General features: G+C 33.3%; 3 protein-coding genes and 1 long non-coding RNA gene across 10 annotated transcripts in view; 1 reads left to right on the top strand and 3 right to left on the bottom strand.

The window, feature by feature from the left end:
- The window catches only part of LOC139819429 (octopamine receptor beta-1R), a 120,742-nt gene that overhangs the window by 76,582 nt on the left and 22,339 nt on the right, over window positions 1-21,821 (top strand). The window contains exons 1-3 of one of the 7 annotated variants that reach the window (XM_071788787.1): window positions 10,644-11,029; window positions 16,695-17,687; window positions 20,624-20,930. The exons of 4 other annotated variants lie outside the window; for them this stretch is intronic. In XM_071788787.1, coding sequence (XP_071644888.1) covers window positions 17,091-17,687; window positions 20,624-20,930 — 904 coding nt within the window. In that variant the 5' untranslated portion in view covers window positions 10,644-11,029; window positions 16,695-17,090. Of the gene's footprint in view, window positions 1-10,643; window positions 11,041-16,694; window positions 17,688-20,623; window positions 20,931-21,821 lie in introns of those variants that run through there. 2 more of the 7 variants (XM_071788793.1, XM_071788779.1) reach the window with 2 other exon arrangements.
- LOC139819503 (uncharacterized) lies at window positions 1,424-2,141 on the bottom strand. Its single transcript, XR_011733743.1, has 2 exons — window positions 1,724-2,141; window positions 1,424-1,618 (listed from the first exon to the last, which is right to left on the bottom strand). It is a non-coding gene; the product is annotated as an uncharacterized lncRNA (long non-coding RNA).
- Window positions 3,851-4,465, bottom strand: LOC139819478 (U3-myrmicitoxin-Tb1a-like). The gene is made up of 2 exons (XM_071788835.1): window positions 4,162-4,465; window positions 3,851-4,055 (listed from the first exon to the last, which is right to left on the bottom strand). The coding sequence occupies exons 1-2, from the start codon at window positions 4,357-4,359 to the stop codon at window positions 3,975-3,977; spliced, it is 279 nt and encodes a 92-aa protein (XP_071644936.1). The 5' UTR covers window positions 4,360-4,465; the 3' UTR covers window positions 3,851-3,974.
- LOC139819470 (ectatotoxin-Rm4a-like) lies at window positions 6,413-6,903 on the bottom strand. The gene is made up of 2 exons (XM_071788823.1): window positions 6,677-6,903; window positions 6,413-6,571 (listed from the first exon to the last, which is right to left on the bottom strand). Exons 1-2 carry the CDS (start codon window positions 6,899-6,901, stop codon window positions 6,512-6,514), a joined length of 285 nt encoding a protein of 94 aa, XP_071644924.1. The 5' UTR covers window positions 6,902-6,903; the 3' UTR covers window positions 6,413-6,511.

The raw sequence follows: 21,821 nt of genomic DNA, 5'->3' as shown, positions 1-21,821 counted from the left end.
CCATATTTTATGAGATATTTGTCATTAATGTTATAACGATTCACCCTGTGTACAGGGTATTGGAGAAAGGTGGTATCAAATTTTAGGAGCATTACTACTCGTGAAAACAAACCGAAAAGTCTTAATAAATATTACTTTAAAAACTATTTATTTCCGAGTTATAAAGCACTCGATGAATTCTCCATTCATTTCACGCGTATAATGCATTGTATAATGTATTACACGTGACCGCTCGTATACTTGTCCTTCATAAGCTTCTATGGTTGACGATTAATGAGTATCGTCGAACTTTTGGAAGATATTCCTCTTCTACGCAGACAACAAATGGTTCATTCGTGATGGTGCCCTTGCGCATTTCCTCATGATTGTTTTAGACAACATTTAAGCAATTGTTTTTAAGAAAAGTGGATAGGACGTGGCGCTCCAGTGTGTGCTACCTTGCTGACCGGATTTAAATCCGTTAGACTTTTATTTATGGGGACATTTAAAGAGTATGGGGTACGCCATATTAGTTAACATATTGAATGAACTAATACAAAAATTTGAAAACTTGGCTGCGGTCCACTTGACGCTACAAATGCTTTAAAGCATTCTGCTTCCTCTTCTCCTTCTTTCTTCACTGAAAGAAAGAAGAAGAGGAATACTTCGAAGGATTTGTAAGCATCAAGTGGACCGCAACCCTTGTCAACAAATGCAAAATAAACCTGAAATTTTTGAACGTGTTCGATCTTCAATAAGAAAGTGTGTTGAATTTGAACTGAAAGGAGGGCACATCTAACATTTGCTGTAGAAAATGCTTTATAACTCGGAAATAAATGATTTTTGAAGTAATGCTTACTTTTCGGTTTTTTTTCACGAGTATTATATACTCCTAAAATTTGCCACTTTTTTCAACATATATACGTACAGTATACATATATGGTTAGATATTAAATGCTATAATTTGGACAAAAAATATATAAGCAAACACTTTATTGTTAGACAAGAATATTCATATTTATTTAAGTAGTACATCGCATCCTTAGAAGAATACTGTCACAGTTAAAAAAACTTCGCTTTTGAGTTAAGCCTATAAAAAGTACTGAAATTTTATCTATGTGTTATAATACTGTCGCAAGCCTATATACGAAATTCGCTACACAGAAGAGTGTCGTTATTTTTTCAAACCGGTTATGTTGCGGTCACTGGATAAATAGTATCATCAGTGAATTGACAAGTAAATCACACCAGATCTCTTCAAGAAACAGTATAAGTTTCATTATAACAAAATATTATAATTGTAATTGCGTTAGTTATCTTATAATTAAAAAAAAAAACTGAATTAAATTTACTTTTCCTCACTTCTTAAAATTATGAATTTTTCAGTTGTGACAGTATTCTTTTAAGAGTGTGATATGTAGAATAAAATGACAATATATTATCATACTTGTAATCATTACATTTATTTATCAGTATATTATAGACACAAGTAATTATTTATAACGCAGCGCAAAAACCTTGAAGGATGAATAGCATAACTGTTTACTTTCTTAGCTTCGGCGGAAGCTTCGGCCACAGCGTTAGCCATTCGTTAATTGGTTAATTTATGATGAAGGAACGGTAGAGAAAACATTCCCGACTAAAAAGAAAGAAGAAAAATATCAAATGATAGGTTTCAATTTACGATAAAGCAATATTTTGCATCGATGTAAAATTGTATAAATTGACAAATTAACCAACTTACGAGAAGAAGTAGAGCAAATATAGGAGCAAGAGGTTCAGGTTCGGCCATAGCTTCGGCGAAAGCTGCGGCCATAGCTTCAGCTTCGGCCTTAGGTGAAGGATGAGCCAAGGGACTAGCCCATGTCAATGCGCCGCTTAGACCTACGACTATTACCGCGACGAACAAAAATTTCGGAACTTTCATTGTGGTGTTCTCTAACTTCGCATCACACTTCTGCTGTTTTATACCCTGCGACTAGCCGACCTAGCCGATTATCACCAGGAAATGTTTCGCTCGGAAATAAAAAATTGTAAGGCGCAGTTTAAAGTTAGATATATCTTTATTATTCATAAAGCTATAACTTCCGATATCTTTATATTGATACATAAGCTATCCTTGAAATAATGCGATTTATATGGTTGCGCATAAAATGCCGAAATGTCACGCTGTGCTTCAAAGAGTTAAAAAAATGAAGTTGACTTTTGTCTTATAGTTATAGAGATCCTCAAGTAAGAGAATGGGCACCATTCATCCACCATATTATTCAGGACACCTATGGTGCGTTTTCAAAAAAATGTTTAAATCAGTTTAGTATCTATATAGTTTATTAATAATACAAAAAATGAATTTAATTAAAAATTCATAGTTCAAAGAAAATATTATTTTTGGGAAAATTTAAAAATAAACACGTTATAATAATGTGTTCAAACAGCGCAGAATATATATAACCATTATATCAAAATTATTTATCTTCCTATTTATATTTTTAAAAAGCTAAAGCATTTAAAACGTTGACAGAAAGCATTAGTGAGATTATATCTTATATATTTAATTGACCTACAACCTGGAGAACCGAGTGGCGATCAAAACATGGTCGCAAATAGGGGGTACACCTAACAATTGCCAGCTATATGTGTGGACCAACGGATTAACGTCTCTCTTTCGAAAGACAGAGTATAGTTTTACCATACGAGAGTCCCCTCGTTTAAATTCTCGAATCTCGTGCAGAGAAGTGCAATTAAGAATATTAAAATTCCGGTGATCAGGTGGACTCAAACTCAGTTTTTCGTGATTACGAGTCTAACTATTGCCACGCTGAATGTAATATCAAAATTACAAAATTTAAAATGACAGATTTCAATATCCGAAAAAGTCGCAGGAGCCAAATTCCAACAAAATCGACTCTTCATATCTTGATCCGCTATATCTGCAGTCATTAGTTTTCTCACATATGTAATCAGCAATTAAAAGAACTCTCAAGTACCGCGTTTCATAAAAAAAAAAAAAACAAACAAGCACAGTAACAACTGTGCCGCAATTAACACGTAGAACTACGTCTATTAGAATAAATAATTTTTGGGATTTTGGATAGTGCGACTTTTTCAGCGGTTATGTTCTTCTGATACTTCGTTAATTTGTCGAAAACATTTGCAAAAACATTTAGCTTACATCGAGAGCTTTCAAAAACTATATAATAAAGTATATTTTCCTTTAATACTTTTCGAGAACAAACCCATATCGAAAAATTAACCACGAAAACATTTAGCTTACATCGAGAGCTTTCAAAAACTATATAATAAAGTATATTTTTCTTTAATACTTTTCGAGAAAAAGAAAACGTTGCATGAAAACGTTGCATGAAAACGTTGCAAGAAAACGTTGCAGTCATACCCCCATACCCCCCGAGAAAGACGTAGTTCTACGTCAAAATTAGTTGATTGCAATTTTAACCTGCCATATTGGATCCGCCATCTCGGATTTCAAAATATTCAAATCTTGACTTCAGATTCGAAATCAGCGATCTCAAAAACCCCCGGATACTTAGTTTTGGAATGTCATTTATAGAGACAATTTTTTGACTGCAGGACGTTTTACAGAAAATAATTTTTTTATTAGAACTTTAGCATTGAGCTGCTGATAAATAGTGTCATAAGTGAATTGACAAGTAAATCACATCAGACCTCTTCAAGAAACAGTATAAATTTTATCATAACAAAATATCATTATTGTAATTGCGTTAGTTATCTCATAATTCAAAAAAATTGAATCAAATTTGCTTTTCCTCTCTCCTTAAAATTATGAATTTTTCAGTTGTGACCGATATTCTTTTAAGAGTATATGTAGAAGAAAATGTTGACAATATTATCATACTTATAATCATTATATTTATTTATTTATTTATTCGTATATCATAGATATAAATAATTATTTATATAACGCAGCGCAAAGACCTTGAAACACGATTGTTTACTTTCTTAAATTGTCAATCTTCTTAACCTTTTTTAGAACCAGTTTTTCCAAATATGGCCCTATCTATAGCATCCAGAATGAACGGTATCGTCATCATTCCCGCCTAAAAAGAAAGAAGAAAAATATCAAATAATAGGTTTTAGTTTACAATAAAGCAATATTTTACATCGATGTAAAATTGTATAAATTGACAAATTGACCAAGCTTACAAAAATAAATAGAGGAGGAATAGGTTCAGCTTCGGCCATAGCTTTGGCGAAAGCTTCGGCCACAGCTGTAGCCGCAGCTTCAGCTTCGGCCTTAGGTTCAGCCACGGCTAAAGGATGAGCCAAGGGACTAGCCCATGTCAATGCGCCGCTTAGACCTACGACGATTACCGCGATAAACAAAAATTTCGGAACTTTCATTGTGTTGTACTCTAACTCATATCACACTTCTGTTGTTTTATATTCTGCGACTAGCCGATTATTACCAGGAAATTTATCGCTCGGATAAGAAATCGTGAGGCGTGAGGTTAAAAATTAGATATATTTTTATTATTGAGAAAGCTATAACTTCTAATATTTTATATTGATATACATAAGCTATCCTTGAAATAATGCAAATTACTGCTGCATGGTTGCGCATGAAATGCCGATTTGTCCCGACTAGAAATTAAGGTAGGGTTCAAATGAGCGCCATATAATGTTTGCCCGATTTAGTTGTCGGGACTTGATATTACTGCCTTATCGAGACCCGAATAAGTATGTAAGGTTGTTTCCCTAAAAGGTCCTTATAGACTATCGTAATTTTTTAAATATAAAATATAAAATATTTCTTAAAGTATTCACTTTTCGATTACTTTACCTCGATACTTTTATAGAATAATGAAAGGAATCGATTGTTGTAATAAAAAACAGAAACAAGTCTTTTTAAATTTTATTGCATTTTGTAGACGCATTTAATTTATCATTTAAAATAGCAAATGTATAAATTGATATTATTATACGATTTCTTTCATTATTCTATCTATAAAAGTATCAAGATAAATTCATGAAAAGTCATATACTTTTCGAGATATTTCATATTTTATATTAAAAATATCATAACAAATTTTCTTTTTAGCGGATTTTTATGAAACTTTATATTCAGGCGTTTTTTCGGTCGTTAATTACGAATCTGGAGTTAGAATTACAAAATTGGAAATGGCAAATCCAAAATGTCGGATTAAAATTACAAAAGCAACCAATTTCTATGCAACTTTGTATTTGGAGATTTTTTAGATCACTGATTAGGAGTATGAGGCTAAGATTACAAAATTAAAAACGGCGGATCAAAATTGCAAAAATCAACCAATTTTTGTGAAACTTGGTACTTGCAGTATTTTTGGATTGTTGACTACTATGTCGAAATGTTCTTTACATTTTAAATATTCCAGACCAATTATTTCGCGACCATAATTTGTATCTAAAATATAGGCACTTTACCCTAAGAAATGAGATGATAAATACACAATAACAATTGATGTTGAAAGTCAATTGCGTTTGGGAAAGTAAAGATTGCGAAAAAGTAGTAAATTATAATTTTTTTTTTCGTGGTGGGGTCATCAGCCCTACTCCAAACCTGGAGGATCAAGTGGCGATCAAAACATGGTCGCAAATAAGGGGTACACCTGCAGTTGCCAGCTATATGGACCAACGGCTTAACGTCTCTCTTTTGAAATAGACAGAGTCTAGTTTTACCATACGAGAGTCCCCTCGTTTAAATTCTCGAATCTCGTGCAGGGGAGTGCAATTAAGAATATTAAAATTCCTTTGATCAGGTGGAGTCAAACTCAGTTCTTCGTGATTACGAATCTAACTATTGCCACGCTGGAGATGTAATATTAAAATTACAAAATTTAAAATGACAGATTTCAATATCCGAAAAAGTCGCAGGAGCCAAATTCTAACAAAATCGACTTTTCATATCTGCAGTCATTAGTTTTCTCACATACGTAATCAGCAATTAAAAGAGCTCTTAAAGTACTGCGTCTTATAAAAATCAGTTGATTGCAATTTTAACCTGCCGTATTGGATCCGCCATCTCGGATTTCAAAATATTCAAATCTTGACTTCAGATTCGAAATCAGTGATCTCAAAAACCTCCGCATACTTAGTTTTGGAATGTCATTTATAGAGACAATTTTTTGACTGCAGGACGTTTTACAGAAAACTGCAATTTTTTTATTAGAACTTTACCATTGAGCTGCTGATAAATAGTGTCATAAGTGAATTGACAAGTGAATCACAGATCTCTTCAAGAAACAGTATAAGTTTCATTATAATAAAATATTATAATTGTAATTGCGTTAGTTATCTCATAATTAAAAAAAATTGAATTAAATTTGCTTTTCCTCTCTCCTTAAAATTATAAATTTTTCAGTTGTGACCGGTATTCTTTTAAGAGTATATGTAGAAGAAAATGTTGACAATATTATCATACTTATAATCATTATATTTATTTATTTATTTATTTGTATATCATAGATATAAATAATTATTTATATAACGCAGCGCAAAGACCTTGAAGCACGATTGTTTACTTTCCTATGGCCTTCTCTATGGCCTTTTGAATGAGCGGTAGTAACATCGTTCCCGCCTAAAAAGAAAGAAAAAAATATCAAATGATAGGTTTTAGTTTACAATAAAGCAATATTTTACATCAATGTAAAATTGTATAAATTGACAAATTGACCAAGCTTACAAAAATAAGTAGAGGAGGAATAGGTTCAGCTTCGGCCATAGCTTTGGCGAAAGCTTCGGCCTCAGCTGTAGCCGCAGCTTCAGCTTCGGCCTTAGGTTCAGCCACGGCTAAAGGATGAGCCAAGGGACTAGCCCATGTCAATGCGCCGCTTAGACCTACGACGATTACCGCGATGAACAAAAATTTCGGAACTTTCATTGTGTTGTACATACTCTGACTTCGCATATCACACTTCTGTTGTTTTATACTCTGCGACTAGCCGATTATTACCAGGAAATATATCGCTCGGATAAGAAATCGTGAGGCGCAGTTGAAAGTTAGATATATTTTTATTATTGAAAAAGCTATAACTTTCAATGGTTAAATTCTAAATGACATTTTATGCTAAATCGTGATGAGTAAAAATTTTGAAACTTGCATATTTTGGCTTTGTACTACAGTACTATACTGTTGATAAGATATATTTTATAACTCACGACAAATAAATTATTATCAATGAAAACAATATTTATAAGCCAGATAAGAAATTGATGGGAGAAGTTAAATTTAATATATATACACACACACACACACTTTTATTACTCATGAATGTACGATTTTACATGATATAGAATGACACATAGAGCGCTCTAAAACACGTGTCATAGAATAACACATAAAGTGCTCTAAAACGATATTGACTAGTATTTTTAATTATCCGAATAAAATGTGGATTTTTCTTAAAAAAAAAAAAAAAAAAATCTGATATAAAAAATCTTACTGTGAGATAGACGAAAAGATTCATAGGACAAAAGGTAAAATCAATTTCCGTGATATGGAATACGGACACGGCACGTGTCACCACCGGTTTAGGACCCTACTGTGAAAGGTGGACAGTATCGGAAAAATGACAGTATTCTAACCGGGCAGTCACACACACAATCGGAGAACAGATAACGAATGTAAATTACAACGCCATGTTTCCAAGTCAATTTGCATCTCGCGTCTTCAGGAAAATAATTCAAAAGATTACTTTTTTAAAACTGAATTTTGTCTATTCATCAACGGGATTTATTTTATAGGAATATTTAAGAAATTACACCATGCAAATATATAGCTCCTCCTTCCCAAATTAATCATATGTAGATACTCATTATCTTTACATTTATATATTTTTAGTCTTAATTATTATCCATATTTTTATTTATTACTTAGTTTTATTTTTTAAATTTATTTTCATTTTTTTTTTAATTAAAATTTTATTTTAATTCTTTTCAATTTGGTTTAGTTTCATTTTAATTTTTTTAATTTAGCTGTGCTCTTTATATAGATATTCGATATTGAAAATTCGAAAGACAGGGAAAACATGATAGCATCCAATTTAACTTTGTCGGGGAAAAGATTGTTTCAATTTTCGACAAGTAATATTAAAAAATCGCTTGTTTTCTAAATACCATATCTTTGAAAATCCCGAATTCAAAAAGAGGGATCTTCAAAGATATGGTATTTAGAAAACAACAGAGTCTTGATATACATATATGATATATATCAATACGAATATATATCAAGATAACACTTATGGTATATAATTTCACGCAAAGCTCTTTCGCAATTACTCGACGTGCGTAGTTCGAGAGGATCGAGAAAACTTCTTGCTTACTATCCCTCATCCAAATTAGATCGGAACTTCTTACTTACTACGCAGATGTAAGTTCCTCGCAGAGGGCAAAAAGCTAGAACGAGGTGGCAAGAGGTCGCGGTCGGTGTAATCTTCAATCAAAGTAAAGCCTCACTTATTACCGCATTTCGCTAATATAAATGACTTTTTCAAAATTAATTTTTCGTTGTTTCGACGAGTTAATTCGAATTTCAGATTCTATCACATTGATTTATTAATATTAAATTCGTATGTTAAAATTTCATATTAATCTTGAACGAATTTCAACGCGAGAGGACCTTGAAGAGGCGCACGAAACTGGCTCACCCGTCGTTGCGTGCAGTCGCTCCTGCTTTTCGCGTGATCGCCGCCTTTCGAGCAGCGCGCGCCCTCGAGGAGGAAGCGATACCCTCGAAGAGGCGATTTCGAGAAAACGAGAGCGTGCAGTTACAGCAAAATCGCGCGCGAACGCGAAGGGAAACACGTGCGCGGCCTCGGTGCTTTCGCGCGAAGGCCGCTCGTCGTTATTACGTGCCCCGCGAACCGATCGATCTCACGCATACGAAGTCGAACAGTAGTATGTAAGAAGAATTCCTCTCTCTTTTTTTACCTCTCTCTCTTTCTCTTACAATTTTTGACTTATAATATAATTATATACGTGATGGTTGTCAATCAAATCTTTTGCACTCTTGGTTAACTATATATGTATATGTTATAACATACAAAATATAATATGCTAATAATTCATAAGTATCATTAGTGTTTCCTGTGAGCATAATATATAACACTCTTTCCAATAGGTATTGATATTGTAACAGTCTTACAATTTCGCTTTATTCAAGTAATCAATCCAGTACGACATGTGCATTATATATATTGATGGAAGAACATTATTTTATTAATGAATCAATAAATATTTTATATATGTTTCCTTGTGTGCTTCTGAATTCACAGATAAACGTGACGTAAACTTTTGTTCCCACCTCCTTTCATTCGGTATACATACGGTGATGCGAGAGTTGCGAAATGTGGCATCGATTGAGGCGGGAATTGTTAGCGAGCGTGTGCAGTTATTGAGATAAATTAGTATAATATGCCGTTAAGGTTGCGGCAATAAAACGTCATTTCTTTTCTCGAGATCGCGGATCAAGGTTTCCTTAATCGTCATTCTTCTGCGCGTTCACTATATACAAATCATTCACTGAAAGATTTCTACTTCTCATATCAAGCTTCTTTTTAAATAATATACTCTGTCTCTCCTTTATAAAGTCTTTTTATAGAGAGAGTCTACTTTTATAAAGAACTTAACTTTATCAGTGCGCTATAATTATTTATGTCTGAAACTGCATTTATATGTGCAATCCAAAGCGACCTAACTGCTGTCATTCGTGGTAAAAATAAAATTCATGAATTATGCATTCCTTAGCAGACACCGCCCGCTTTCTATATATTATAATTAGCATCAGCCGCTGCGCACCCTTCTCATATTCTCATGTTATGTCATGTATGCAAATATTTGCACGGCGCAAAGACAATGCAACTCCATGCATATCCGAGCTCGAGCATCCGGATATGCGACCTTATATCATCCGGACAATAGAATCGTCCGGTGAAGTAGTTAGCGAATGCAAAACAATAGATCTGTTCGTTTTACTCTTGCATTTCTCTGCACTTTTCTATATTTGAAACAATAATCAAGTTGAAATAATAGTGAAAATTAAATATTTTGAAATTTCTCAATTAAGTCTCTCCACTTTCTCGAAAAGGGAAAAACAAAATTAAAAATGTATTGAAAAAATATCAATGTATGTATATGTGTACATACATATGTATATGTATACATGGTTAAAGAGCGCATGCATGAAGGGGTTAATATTAGATATTATTATTAACTCACTTTACGTTATATTATGTCGTACCTACATTGTATGTTTTCGTATAGAATTGCTTAATTAACTCTGTATAAATTGCTTAAATAACTGCAGGTGCTGGAGTCAAAGGTCGAACTGACGTTCTACGGTTGCATTACCTTAGGGTAGGAACTTTGTATGTCAAATTGATTTCATGTAAAATTGTTCACATATATCTCATATTGTTATTTCGCACATAAATTGTATTTTTTTCCTTATTCTATCTGAGTAAATGCGTGGGTGTTTCAAGTCAAAGGTCAAGTTATCGATATCCCGCATTTGTATCCCTTATTCTACGCGTTGGAATACACAACGGAAGGGCGGCACTATGCGAGAAAGGAAGAGAGAGTTAAAGAGAAAGAGAGAGAGAAAACGAGAGTGTTTGAGGGGGAGAGAAACACGGCGCCGTGGCGAACGTCGCGACGCTCAGTCTACCGGCGTCGTCCGAACATGTACGATCCGTCAAGGCGTTACTACTCGCCGCCGCTCGAAATCGCCGCCGCCGCCGCCGCCGACGACGACGACGACGATAACGGGGACGACGACGGTCTCGTCGCGACCTTGCCCGCGAAAGATCGATCCGGCAGCATGTCGCGGATTAGAGCGGAACACCGATGTCCTAGGACTGATCCTACCAACGTTCCGCTAACTAACAGTGCAGTTTAAACTTTTGAAGAATTGTGCTTGATAAATCTCTGCCCCTCATTGTTTACGGAAGACTTTAGAGAAATACTCAACTGCCCAAACAGGCACTGAGATTCAATCGAGATCGAAAACTCGATAGTAACGATACTCAAGTAGTATTCGGTATACAAGTGGTAACTCAATAGTGTTCAGTAGAAAATTTAGTAAAAAGAAGTTATTTAATTGGAAGAAAATTCAATCTTATTTTGTTTGCACTGCAATTAAATGTTGTAATTTGTTTTCATATTAATTACCATAACACAATATCATAAATTAATAAGAAACGAAAATTAATTACTCAAAATTTCATTAAGGTTTATCTTTAACCATTCAGAAGTCAAAATTATTTAAAATTTAATCAAGTCTCATTCATAAAATTAATGTTTACTTGCTTGTACGGAGACTGTTCCGCTTCTTGCTAGAGGCTTGTATATGCGCAGCTAAAGTGTTGCGGTTAAACGGCAATACTGAGCATCATATTGGAAAGATCAATAATAATAATAATAATAATAATAAAGTCCCGTTGACTGCGAGTGGTGCTGACTGATGTTGGCGGAATCGATCTTAGATCGCAGACCAATCGATCTGAGATCGAGACCGCGAATGCGAAGATTGGCGATTTCTTCTAATGCGTGCGAAGAGTATCGTTCTTATAATGGTGATTTAATTCAAATCATTTTATGACTTCTCAATGGTAACGGAGAAAGTGAAAGGGTTTTGATTAATTGGTTCACTGTTTATGAAACAAATCGGTTCGTTATCGGCACTGATAACTCTTATCAGGCTTATTGCGAACCATCCTCTTTTGCAGAGGTGGTTAAAAAGCAGGGAAAAGCGCTTGCGCCTCCAGTAGCGTCCTTGGACGCGGTTACTTGGAGCAGCGTCTAGACATCAAAAGACGCGCTTTTAATTTCTTCGCGTCTTTGAAATGGATAGATGGAGTGACGGATGAAATAGCGAGTGATCTGTTGGTTTTTCCTCTCTTCAAGGCTGCCAATTCATCGATCTTTTTACCGCGTCGAGGCATCGAGATAAACTTAATCTTCAGGATTTTAACGGGGAGAGAATTATATCCCAGCGATTAACGTCCGAAACTTTCATGACAAACTTCTATGACAGTTTAACGAAAATTTTAATTCTTGCTATACACAGGCAGCTAGTGAAATAAGCTTAATCCTCTGAACCTAATTTTTGAGGTGTATTCTGGAATTTTGATTGATATCCGATTAATACGTTGATAATATTATAACGATAACAAATTTTAGCTTATATACGCGTCAATTTTCTTCATACTGACTAATCTTTAATTTATTGATACTTGACTATTGTTATCAATATTAATTTTATTGGTAACTTGATAGTAAACTTTTGTACTTTTATAATTTTAAAAAATTTCATGTTTTCATATTGTATGTAAAAATGTATTTTCTAAACTTTTTATTTTTTCAAAAATATCTTCATATATCTAACTTCTAACTCTTTCTTCTGTCCTGTATTTCTGTATTTCTAAAAATATGCTTTAGATAGGTCGCGAGCGAACTTCAACACTCCGCATGCGTAAAACGCGTTGGCCGCAGTTCAATCGTCATTCCTATTTACGTTTAGACGAATTGGCACTCAAACTGACAACCTCGCGTTACAGTATTACTGATGTACAGGCTCTCAGTGTCATTTAATCTGGTTGTAAACCGGAAACCACATCGGCATTCTCATTATTCATTCTCTGAAGATTAATTTTGCTCTCTCGACGTTAAATTCTGTTCCGTAAATTTTGACATTTTCTCTATGAATATATCCGGCTTTTTTCAGATCCCCAGATTTATCGATTATACTCGACTTATAATATTTATACGAAATAAAAATTTTCCCTCTTGACCCAAATGTTGTTCAAAATTTTAAATCACGTGCACGCAATTCGCAAACAATAAATCCCTTAAAATACAAATTATATCTCGCTAAATATAAATTATTTACAACAGAAAGAACAAATAAAATTTCATGAAAAATCCAGCCGTAAATTAAATGTATATGCAGAAATATAAGGATATAATTCACAAAAATAAAATTAATTGTGAATCTGATAGTGGACAATTATAATAGTACAGAAATATCAAAATTGTTCGCAGTTTTCGAGTTCTGTTACGCAAAAATAATTTATTTTAAAATTATGTAATCTGACATTTTACAACGACATCTCTCACAGAAACAAAACGTAAATTGTCGAGCGAGAAACACCCTCACATCAATTGAATCGTCGACGACATGTGTCGATATTTTTCAAATTTTAATTTCTAGCCTTCTAGAGAGAGAGAAGAGATCTATTGACACATTGACGTGCGGAGCGCGAATGTGTGTCTGTCGATCTTTCAAAACTTTATTTGCTTCCACGTTCTCTCAGATGCCAGGCGTGGAGGACAAAGAAATCAATTCGCCACTCGAGAGGTTAACTCAAAGCCGCTATATATGTATATCGAATAGATCGAGTAGAAAATATTACAAGGAGAATTATATATGACAATCGCGATTAGAGATAAAGAACATAACATTTGAGAAATAAAAATAGATGGTGGAATATATGTTTCAATTAAAAAGCAAATGTGTGGAAAATGTTATTTCTAATAAAATACAAAATTAAGAGTCTGGAATGTTCAATTGAAAAATGAAATAAAAATTTCAAACATTCAACAAGTAAAACGAAAGAGAAAAACAACATTATTTTTTATCAAGCTTATATGTGCAAATTCTATAGTAATTAATTTTTGACACAGAAAATATGTGATAAAATAAATTAATAATAAATTAATTAATAAAGTTAATAAAGATAAAATCAATAAAATTTTATAAATATTCAAAATAAAATAAATATTTGCGAGATTATTTATGAGAAGATAATTTTATTCATTTCAGAATATTTAACATCATGAAATGAAAAATTGAGAATCATTATAATCCTTTTCTATTTTTCTTTCTATCATCTTCTCCTAAATTTTATTTCAATTTTGTATCCGTTTTCGGTAACAAAATTTACTTTAATTTCTGCAGTTATTCTATTATTAATGACAAAAGCAACACTGATACTTCATTGTGTATGTGTACACACACTCATATACACAGCGCGTAATTGCTAATGGGCTAGCTAGAGCTAGAGTCATCTCTATGAATATTACAGTATGTAAATCCAGGCCTCTCTTGAACTTGTTCTACTGTCAACTTCTCCTTACCCTGACCCCCTCTCGGTTGCCTTACCATCCGCGTTTCTATCGCCCAGAGCAGGCCGAACATCCGCAAAAGCCATGGTTATTAATATTTAACGCTTAATAAGGAAATATCTCCCTCTAGAGTTGCCGTGAAACTTGAGATATCATCTCTCGGCAAGGAAACGGGGCCTAATTTGCCCATCAACTAAGAAAGTTAAAATTATAGGGTCTCGCATTGCGAAATCTCATGACACTTTAACATCTCTATATGTAAAAGTTAATAATCACATACATAAAAATTTTTAAATAATAAATTTCTATATATAATAAAACATTCACACACACACACACACACACACACATATATACGTGTAAGATCTATAGTATTGTAGATAATTATTTCTCAAATTATAAATTTTGTTATTTTTAGAATTCTACAAATATATCTATCTTTTATAAAAGTTCTTTTATATATATATATTTTAGAAAAACTTCTTTATTATTATATAAAATTGTAACATTAATCCGTGCGTCATTCAGAATTATAAATGTAGAAGCAAGAGGCAAATATTTTTCTCACAATTTTCAAATTAAATTCTCGTCAGAAGCAAGTTTAATGCGAGGAGCCCGAAAATTTCATAAGTTTGCGTAATGAAAAAGTGGTACATAAGCTGCATCTTGAAAAACCCACATTAAAATAGATTACGTACATTTGTATTCCTACTTTATATTCGAAATTTCAACTACTTTTAACATAAGTATTCTACATCTGTTGTACGCATATATTATACATATTTGTGTGTGTATCATTATTAAAATTTCAAAAAGTACCGCCGTGACGTAAATATCTTTACTAACAGAAACGAGATGTAAATTCGCCTCCGTGCTGTTTGCAAAATTAAAATGAGTCACTACTCTTTCTTTTCTCTTCGAGCCAATGCGGTGTCTTAATCATCTCGAGGCGTGTATATAAAAACTCAATCTTCACGGAAACAACATTAGTTATTATCAATCACCACGTATTTATTAATCGCAGAAAATATTTTAATATGTACATTGTACATATAAGGAAAGAAAAAAATTATCTAGCGTATTTGTTTCTTCCTGATTTTTTATTTTATTAATGATATATTAGAAACAATTTAGTTTCGCGCCGTGACAGCATCGCCAAAATATGGCCGCAACTAGGATCATGTGATTACGATAAATCGAGCAACCGAAATTGCAGCAATTACCCGGGGAATCTCCTGCAGTTTCGCTCAAGTTGTCTTTCCGATACCGTGAGAGGAAGTTTCTCGCGAGGAAAGTTGTGCTGATAGGTCGATGTCTACGTCAATTTTGGCTATAAATATTAATGAACTGTCGGCAGTTGGAAACTGTCGCCTTCCGAATTTTGAGCGAAAATTTGATAGATTACCTAATTAGTCGTAGATCATTAACTTTGCGGCGAAGTTAAGTTGTTGTGATAGACGTCGTCATGTATCTATAATAGGGTGAGATTCAAAAGATGTATCTTTTCTTTCTTATTTCTATGCATGTCTGTGAAAAATACTAATGTATCAAATATTAATCCAAGTCAGGGAAAATAATTCAGAAATAATTAAAAAGATACAAAAATATAACAAGTTTATATTAAATATTAAATACCAAAATTAATCAACTGAAAAATCACACTAATTTGTTAGATTAAAATAAAAATTAATCGAAAGATATTAAATTAGATTGATAATCTACTTAAATCGAAATCAGCATTAACGCATCGATAAAAGCGAGATTAATGAGAAAATCGTGATTATTTTTTAAGTAAATATATCAGTAACTGAGTGTCATATTTATGTATTTTGAACCGTCAATACTCGATTCGTCAGTCCGTCACTATAAAAAAGTTGGAGGACCCTAAATTATATACATGTGTAATCACATGAATATAAAACGTGGCAGTTCCAAGAAAACGATGGAGAAATCGTTGATGAGACGTTTTCGTGGTCGTTAATAACATAGTCAGATATATTTACAGATAATACACTCGCGGCCAAAAGAGGCACACATAACGGCCAGTACGATTGTAATTTCAATGTTCGCCATCACGATTGGTAACGAAAGAAAAGTTTCTGTTAAAAAAAACCCGCCATTATGTCTGCGCTGGATTTATTACCTTATTTCTTACTCCTTGTAACATTGCGATAATTAACCGGTATTTTTATCATTATCAGATGCATAAGAAGAATAATTAAAGATAATGATAATTAAGACATCATTTAATTTCTATTTTATCTTATGAATTTATATATATATATATATAATATTCAACGTTTTATTTATACATTTATTTTAATTAAATTACCTAGTATTCCAAAACATATTTACGACATTGTTTACCAGATTTACCTATGTGAATATTTTCTCATTATAATTAATCCAATTAAATTATAATATTTCGTTTAATTACTTTATTTCAAAGCATGACATTGTTCTTTTTATAGTAATTTTTATAACTCATACTTTGATTTAATTATTTCCGTATTTTAAATCAACCTTAAAAAAAATTAGCTTATTTTTTAATCAAATAACATTTCTTCTTTTAAAAACAGATAATGCACATTATCGAACGAACAATGAACGATCAAATTTACAAAGTACAAAAAAGACTTTCACGAACAACGTAAGCGTTATAGAGAGATTTGCTTTAAAGTACAAAAATACGAAATTACATTGCCACTTAAAATGGGTGTAATTTAATATTATTATGGAAAGTGATTGTGATAACTGGAAGACTCTTGGATTACAGTGGACAGACACGATTGGATTGGAAATGATGAAAGTGATATTCTCGTGTACAATATTAAAGCTTTAACTCGTCTTAGAAACGAGATACTTAAATCGCCATCGTAGCGCCATGATCGAGAAACGTTATAAAAAATCGGCAAACTTGTCGATGGATATTGATAGATGAACATTTAATATAATATTGCGATTTTCGATCTGGGATGGAAGTCAGTGAGCCTCCGGATGAGGAGGTCTACCCAATACTCAATCTTTCTACGAGCTTCGAGGGTGTTCCCCTTTATCCAAACAATCTGAGCGTTATTGTCGAATCAAGAAACATCACTCTAATTGCCCTTAAGGGCATCATAATGATCAGCATCATCGTCACCGCTTTGTTAGGCAATGCTCTGGTAATCGCCAGTGTCCGAAGACACCGGAAGTTACGAGTGCCCACCAATCGCTACGTGGTCTCCTTAGCGATGGCGGATCTCCTCGTGGCGGTGTGCGCCATGACGTTCAATGCTTCCGTCGAGCTTTCCGGGGGTAAATGGCTGCTAGGAAGTATCATGTGCGACGTGTGGAACTCGATGGACGTTTACTTCAGCACCGCCAGTATTCTCCATCTTTGTTGTATCAGCGTCGACAGGTATTACGCGATAGTAAGACCGCTGGAATACCCGGCCATTATGAGGACTGTGACAGTTACTGCCATGTTGAGTAGTGCTTGGACACTGCCGGCTCTGATTAGCTTTATACCTATCTTCATGGGCTGGTACACCACACAGCAACACCTGGACTTCCGTCGGAAGAATCCACAGGTAGATTAGCCAACACCGCTTCGATTAAAAAATTTATATGGATTCAAAAATTCAACAATTTAGGAATTAGTTTTTTCAAATTAAGGACGCAAGAATTAATCGAGATTTAAAAGATTTGATTTGTTTGATTTGATAAAATCTTCCCTTTGCTAATACAATAATCATCATTACAATTTACTAGTTAATTCATGTAATTACACAGTTCATTAATCTCATTTCGATATCCCGACACCATATTTTCCATCATTTCTTTTCTTGTGATCTGCTATTTGTGATTAATTATTTTTTCAAGTCATTAATCCAGATAATCGTAAAATTACTTTTTTACTGAAAACTGTACTAAACTAAACATATAATCTTTCATGAATATAATATTTAATATTTTAATAATATTTTCAATAAAAGACAAACAAGGTGATGGAAGAGTTTATTTCTAAAGCGTCTTAAATCAATATTTAAAAGTAGAGATTGTACCTATTACAAATCTTTTGCAGGATTAAAAATACTGTACGTATACGCTACCAAAATTTCTATATAGAAAATGTCTCGTGGATTTAACACGTTTTGGAAGTATAAACGTTAATCCATATTACTTCCTTCATCAAAAATAGCGCGGACACCAGTTCTGTGTTTACCGTCTCAAAATTTAAAATAATATTTTGTAGTATCACTCAATCTCTCAAAGCGAATCAATACATTGTTTCAGGACTCTCTTTCTGAAGGCTTCGCTTATCGAAGCGTTTAGTTTTCTACCTACTATCATTCACTCTTTCATAGATTATATCAAAAACGATTTCTCATTTCGATATTCTTGTAACTCCTATTGTCCCCCTATGTCGTGTTGTTACTTTATTTGTTATTTCCCCGATCCAATTGTTTGCGGACTATGCTCAATCAATACTTGTAACACTGTCTTTTATATCTAGAAGACAGATAATTCACAATCAGATAGATAAATATCCACAAAAAAATAATCAATATTTCTCGAAAAATTTTTTACTTGGAATATATTTTGCTTTCGTTGCAACAGCACGTTTGTTTACAACGTAAATATTTTATTATGTACATTTTACATAAAAAATAATGTTAAATTATTTATAAAAAAGAAAAGGACAAAAAACTTACAAGAAAAATGCCAATAATTATTTAAATAATAAATAAAATTATTGGAATATAGCAACAAAATAATAATATAAAAGCATGTAATTTTTGTCGGAAAATATAAAGTGTTATCTTCCGCAATAATATTAATTTTGATGTGTAATTGCATCGTTGATATTTCGACTGTGAATTTGTTGCGTTTAGCAGAGATACAAATTGCGATATTATAAACGATGTAATTTATATCTACTATTACGTTCACGTCAGTCTTGTGTGAGCTATCGATTTTTAATCGACGAAGCACTGTCGGAAAACTGCCAGCGATAAGACTCATTTATCACGAGCAACGTTTTCCGTAACCATCGCAGTTACTTACAACGTTCTAATTTCCTCGTAGTAATTACTGGTTTCGAATTTAATTGATCTTCAACCATAGAATCAAATTAATCGCTGTATTTAATAAAATAAATTAATTTCTCATATTTTTACAACTGAGCTATATTAATACTGTCCTCATAACAACGGCGACATCAATTAAGTACCGCGATTAATATCTTACTCATAATAATTAATATTTCCTTAACAGCTATCAATGTAGGTAGTTTACAATGTTATACCCCTTATCAACCTAGGATTTAATGGATTTCCAGATGTGGCATCAAATTAATTTCAGCATTTATCTTTCCTTCAATTAATATTTTTTTAATGATTGAGCTCGTAATCTCCGTGGTTACGGAAAGACTATAATACTTCAGTTTGTATCAATCCTTTAATTACAGCGAGATTAATTTCATATCGTAATTTGTATCTCGCTAATACCACGTTGGCTTTTCAAAGTCAATTAGATACAAAAGCCAATAATTGTGTTTAAAATATGTATAAAACGGATGCTAGTTTCATCTGTAATTAATTGTGTAATTAGCGCAAATTACCTCATGTTACTTTGGCAAAAAGCAATTTGTTAGCGTTGGCGTTACCAACGTTGTAATAAATCAGCTATGACGCCATATTCTTTAATGATGAAAGAAGGACATAAAACTGAGGAATTTTAAAAGAAAAAGGAATGAAGGAAAGAAACTATAAAGATTATATTTTCTTCACACTTCAAATCCAAGTGTGTTATTTTAACTGCGAAAAGCTCTTTTTACACATTTCTTGCTGTTTTAAACGTTATTTAACATGGTTGAACGTATTAACTTTTAATTTAATACGATTAAACGTGTTAATTTAACACGCAATAAAACACATACGCATGTAAAACGAGTTTCATACAAATGTTTCATTTTTAGACGTTTATACGTGTAGAAATAACACACTTGGACTTATACAGTGAAATTTCAGTATAAATACCTTTGAATTTTTTATACTTTAATAGCTTATTTTAGACTTTTAAATATCACAGTTTCGACGATCCTACAATTTTACTCAGAGACTATTATTAAAGCGGCTATTAAAAGAACGATAAAATAATGACGGTTTATTCATCCTCTCGATTCATTTAATCCTACATTCATGAATATCGTATGTCGAATCTCCCGCTTTTCCATTTTTTAACAGGTTTCAAAAACCATTTTTTCTGGTCTATTTAGATCATTTTAAGTGATATAGCACCGTATAAAACCGTATGTAATTCATAAAGTCGAATTGCAAATTCATGCAAAATTTTCTTAAATTTCTTTATACACTAAGATTATTTAGAAGTTTCTTACATATATTACTTTGTAAAACTCATTCTCGATGGTTTATAATAATTTGTGAGGGGGCGAGGGAACACATTCATGATTATCCTACGCGTTTCGTGCGATTGAAGCGTTTCCGGGTTCTGCGATCTCCAGATTTGCATGTTCGTGGTGAACCTCCCGTACGCGGTAATCAGTTCCTGCGTGTCCTTCTGGATCCCGGGTGTCGTGATGATCATTATGTACTGCAAGATCTACAAAGAGGCGATCAAACAGAGAGCGGCCCTCAGTAGAGCGTCCAGCAGCACGGTATTGAATAACGTCCATGTGCGTCGCTCCTCCAGCGGCTCCAGACATCACTCTAGGACGTCGCATCAGCTGCTGTTGCATCCGAGCGACGCCAGCGATTACGGAAGACCGCCCTCTTACAGAGCTTCAGCGGCGGAGCTCAACGTCGAGAACGGTGAGTGCAAGAACGGACCAGACGAGTAAAAACTTGAAGCAAAATAAATTAAAATACAAGAGAGTTAAAATAAAATAGCAAAGAAAATAAAATGAGATAAAAAGTAAATTAAGTATAAGATAAAATCATAAATATACTAAACAATGGCGAAGAAAACCTTGCGAATTTTTGGGAGGAGTGAGAGGGGGAGGCCCCTCCTGTATCAAAGTGCACGAAAAGCATCGAAGCGGGAATGGTGTCCCTCAATTATCGGTGAAATTGAGCGGTGGCGAATTCAATTGCGTTTCCCTTCCATCAGTCGTCTCTCGTCAAAAGGCCTTAATGCATGTTCCAGCCGACGTGCACAAAGCGAAGATTATTACTTTCGCCCGCGGCCACTCGCCTTTTTCTCGCTACGCTTGATACATCGAAACCAACCGTGTAATCATCGATCCGAGGAGAAATTTCGCTCGGATTTCGTGGCAAATGACACGCAGCGCAAAAATGCACGACGGAACGTTCATTACGTCGGCCATTTTAACGACACAAAGAGCATTAATAAAATTCTCCCGACAAGTGAGTTATACCTTTTCAGTGCACACATTTCATTATAACAGTAATAAATTCCTATCATTTTTCATGCGTGCAGGACAGCTTAAAGGTTCAATAATAAAAATTACTCGTCGCATTTAAAAATTTCAATATCCTTCCTCTCTTTGATCAGAACTTTTAGTTTTAATTACGATTAGACAGATAATATTACAAGAAGTATTTATATGTATTATGTGCTTGCGATTATTTTATGTTAATATTAAAAAAAAAAAAAAATGTAAAGAATTTAAAAATTATCGCTCTCTTAAAATTGTTCAGAATATATTTAAAACGCATAAAAAAATGAAACGTTGTTATTAA

This window comes from Temnothorax longispinosus, chromosome 1 (assembly GCF_030848805.1).
Source record: "Temnothorax longispinosus isolate EJ_2023e chromosome 1, Tlon_JGU_v1, whole genome shotgun sequence".
NCBI classification, from domain to species: domain Eukaryota; kingdom Metazoa; phylum Arthropoda; class Insecta; order Hymenoptera; family Formicidae; genus Temnothorax; species Temnothorax longispinosus.
The sequence above is the reverse complement of the archived record's forward strand: the minus strand, read 5'-3'. Positions and strand labels throughout refer to the sequence as shown.

Excerpts from the sequence above, each read along its gene's own strand:
- LOC139819478 (XM_071788835.1), bottom strand. The coding sequence starts at position 4,359 with ATGAAAGTTCCGAAATTTTTGTTTATCGCGGTAATCGTCGTAGGTCTA. Across the intron at positions 4,056-4,161 it reads TTCCTCCTCTATTTATTTTT|GCGGGAATGATGACGATACC; the intron begins GTAAGCTTGGTC and ends CTTTCTTTTTAG.
- LOC139819470 (XM_071788823.1), bottom strand. The coding sequence starts at position 6,901 with ATGCGAAGTCAGAGTATGTACAACACAATGAAAGTTCCGAAATTTTTG. Across the intron at positions 6,572-6,676 it reads TTCCTCCTCTACTTATTTTT|GCGGGAACGATGTTACTACC; the intron begins GTAAGCTTGGTC and ends CTTTCTTTTTAG.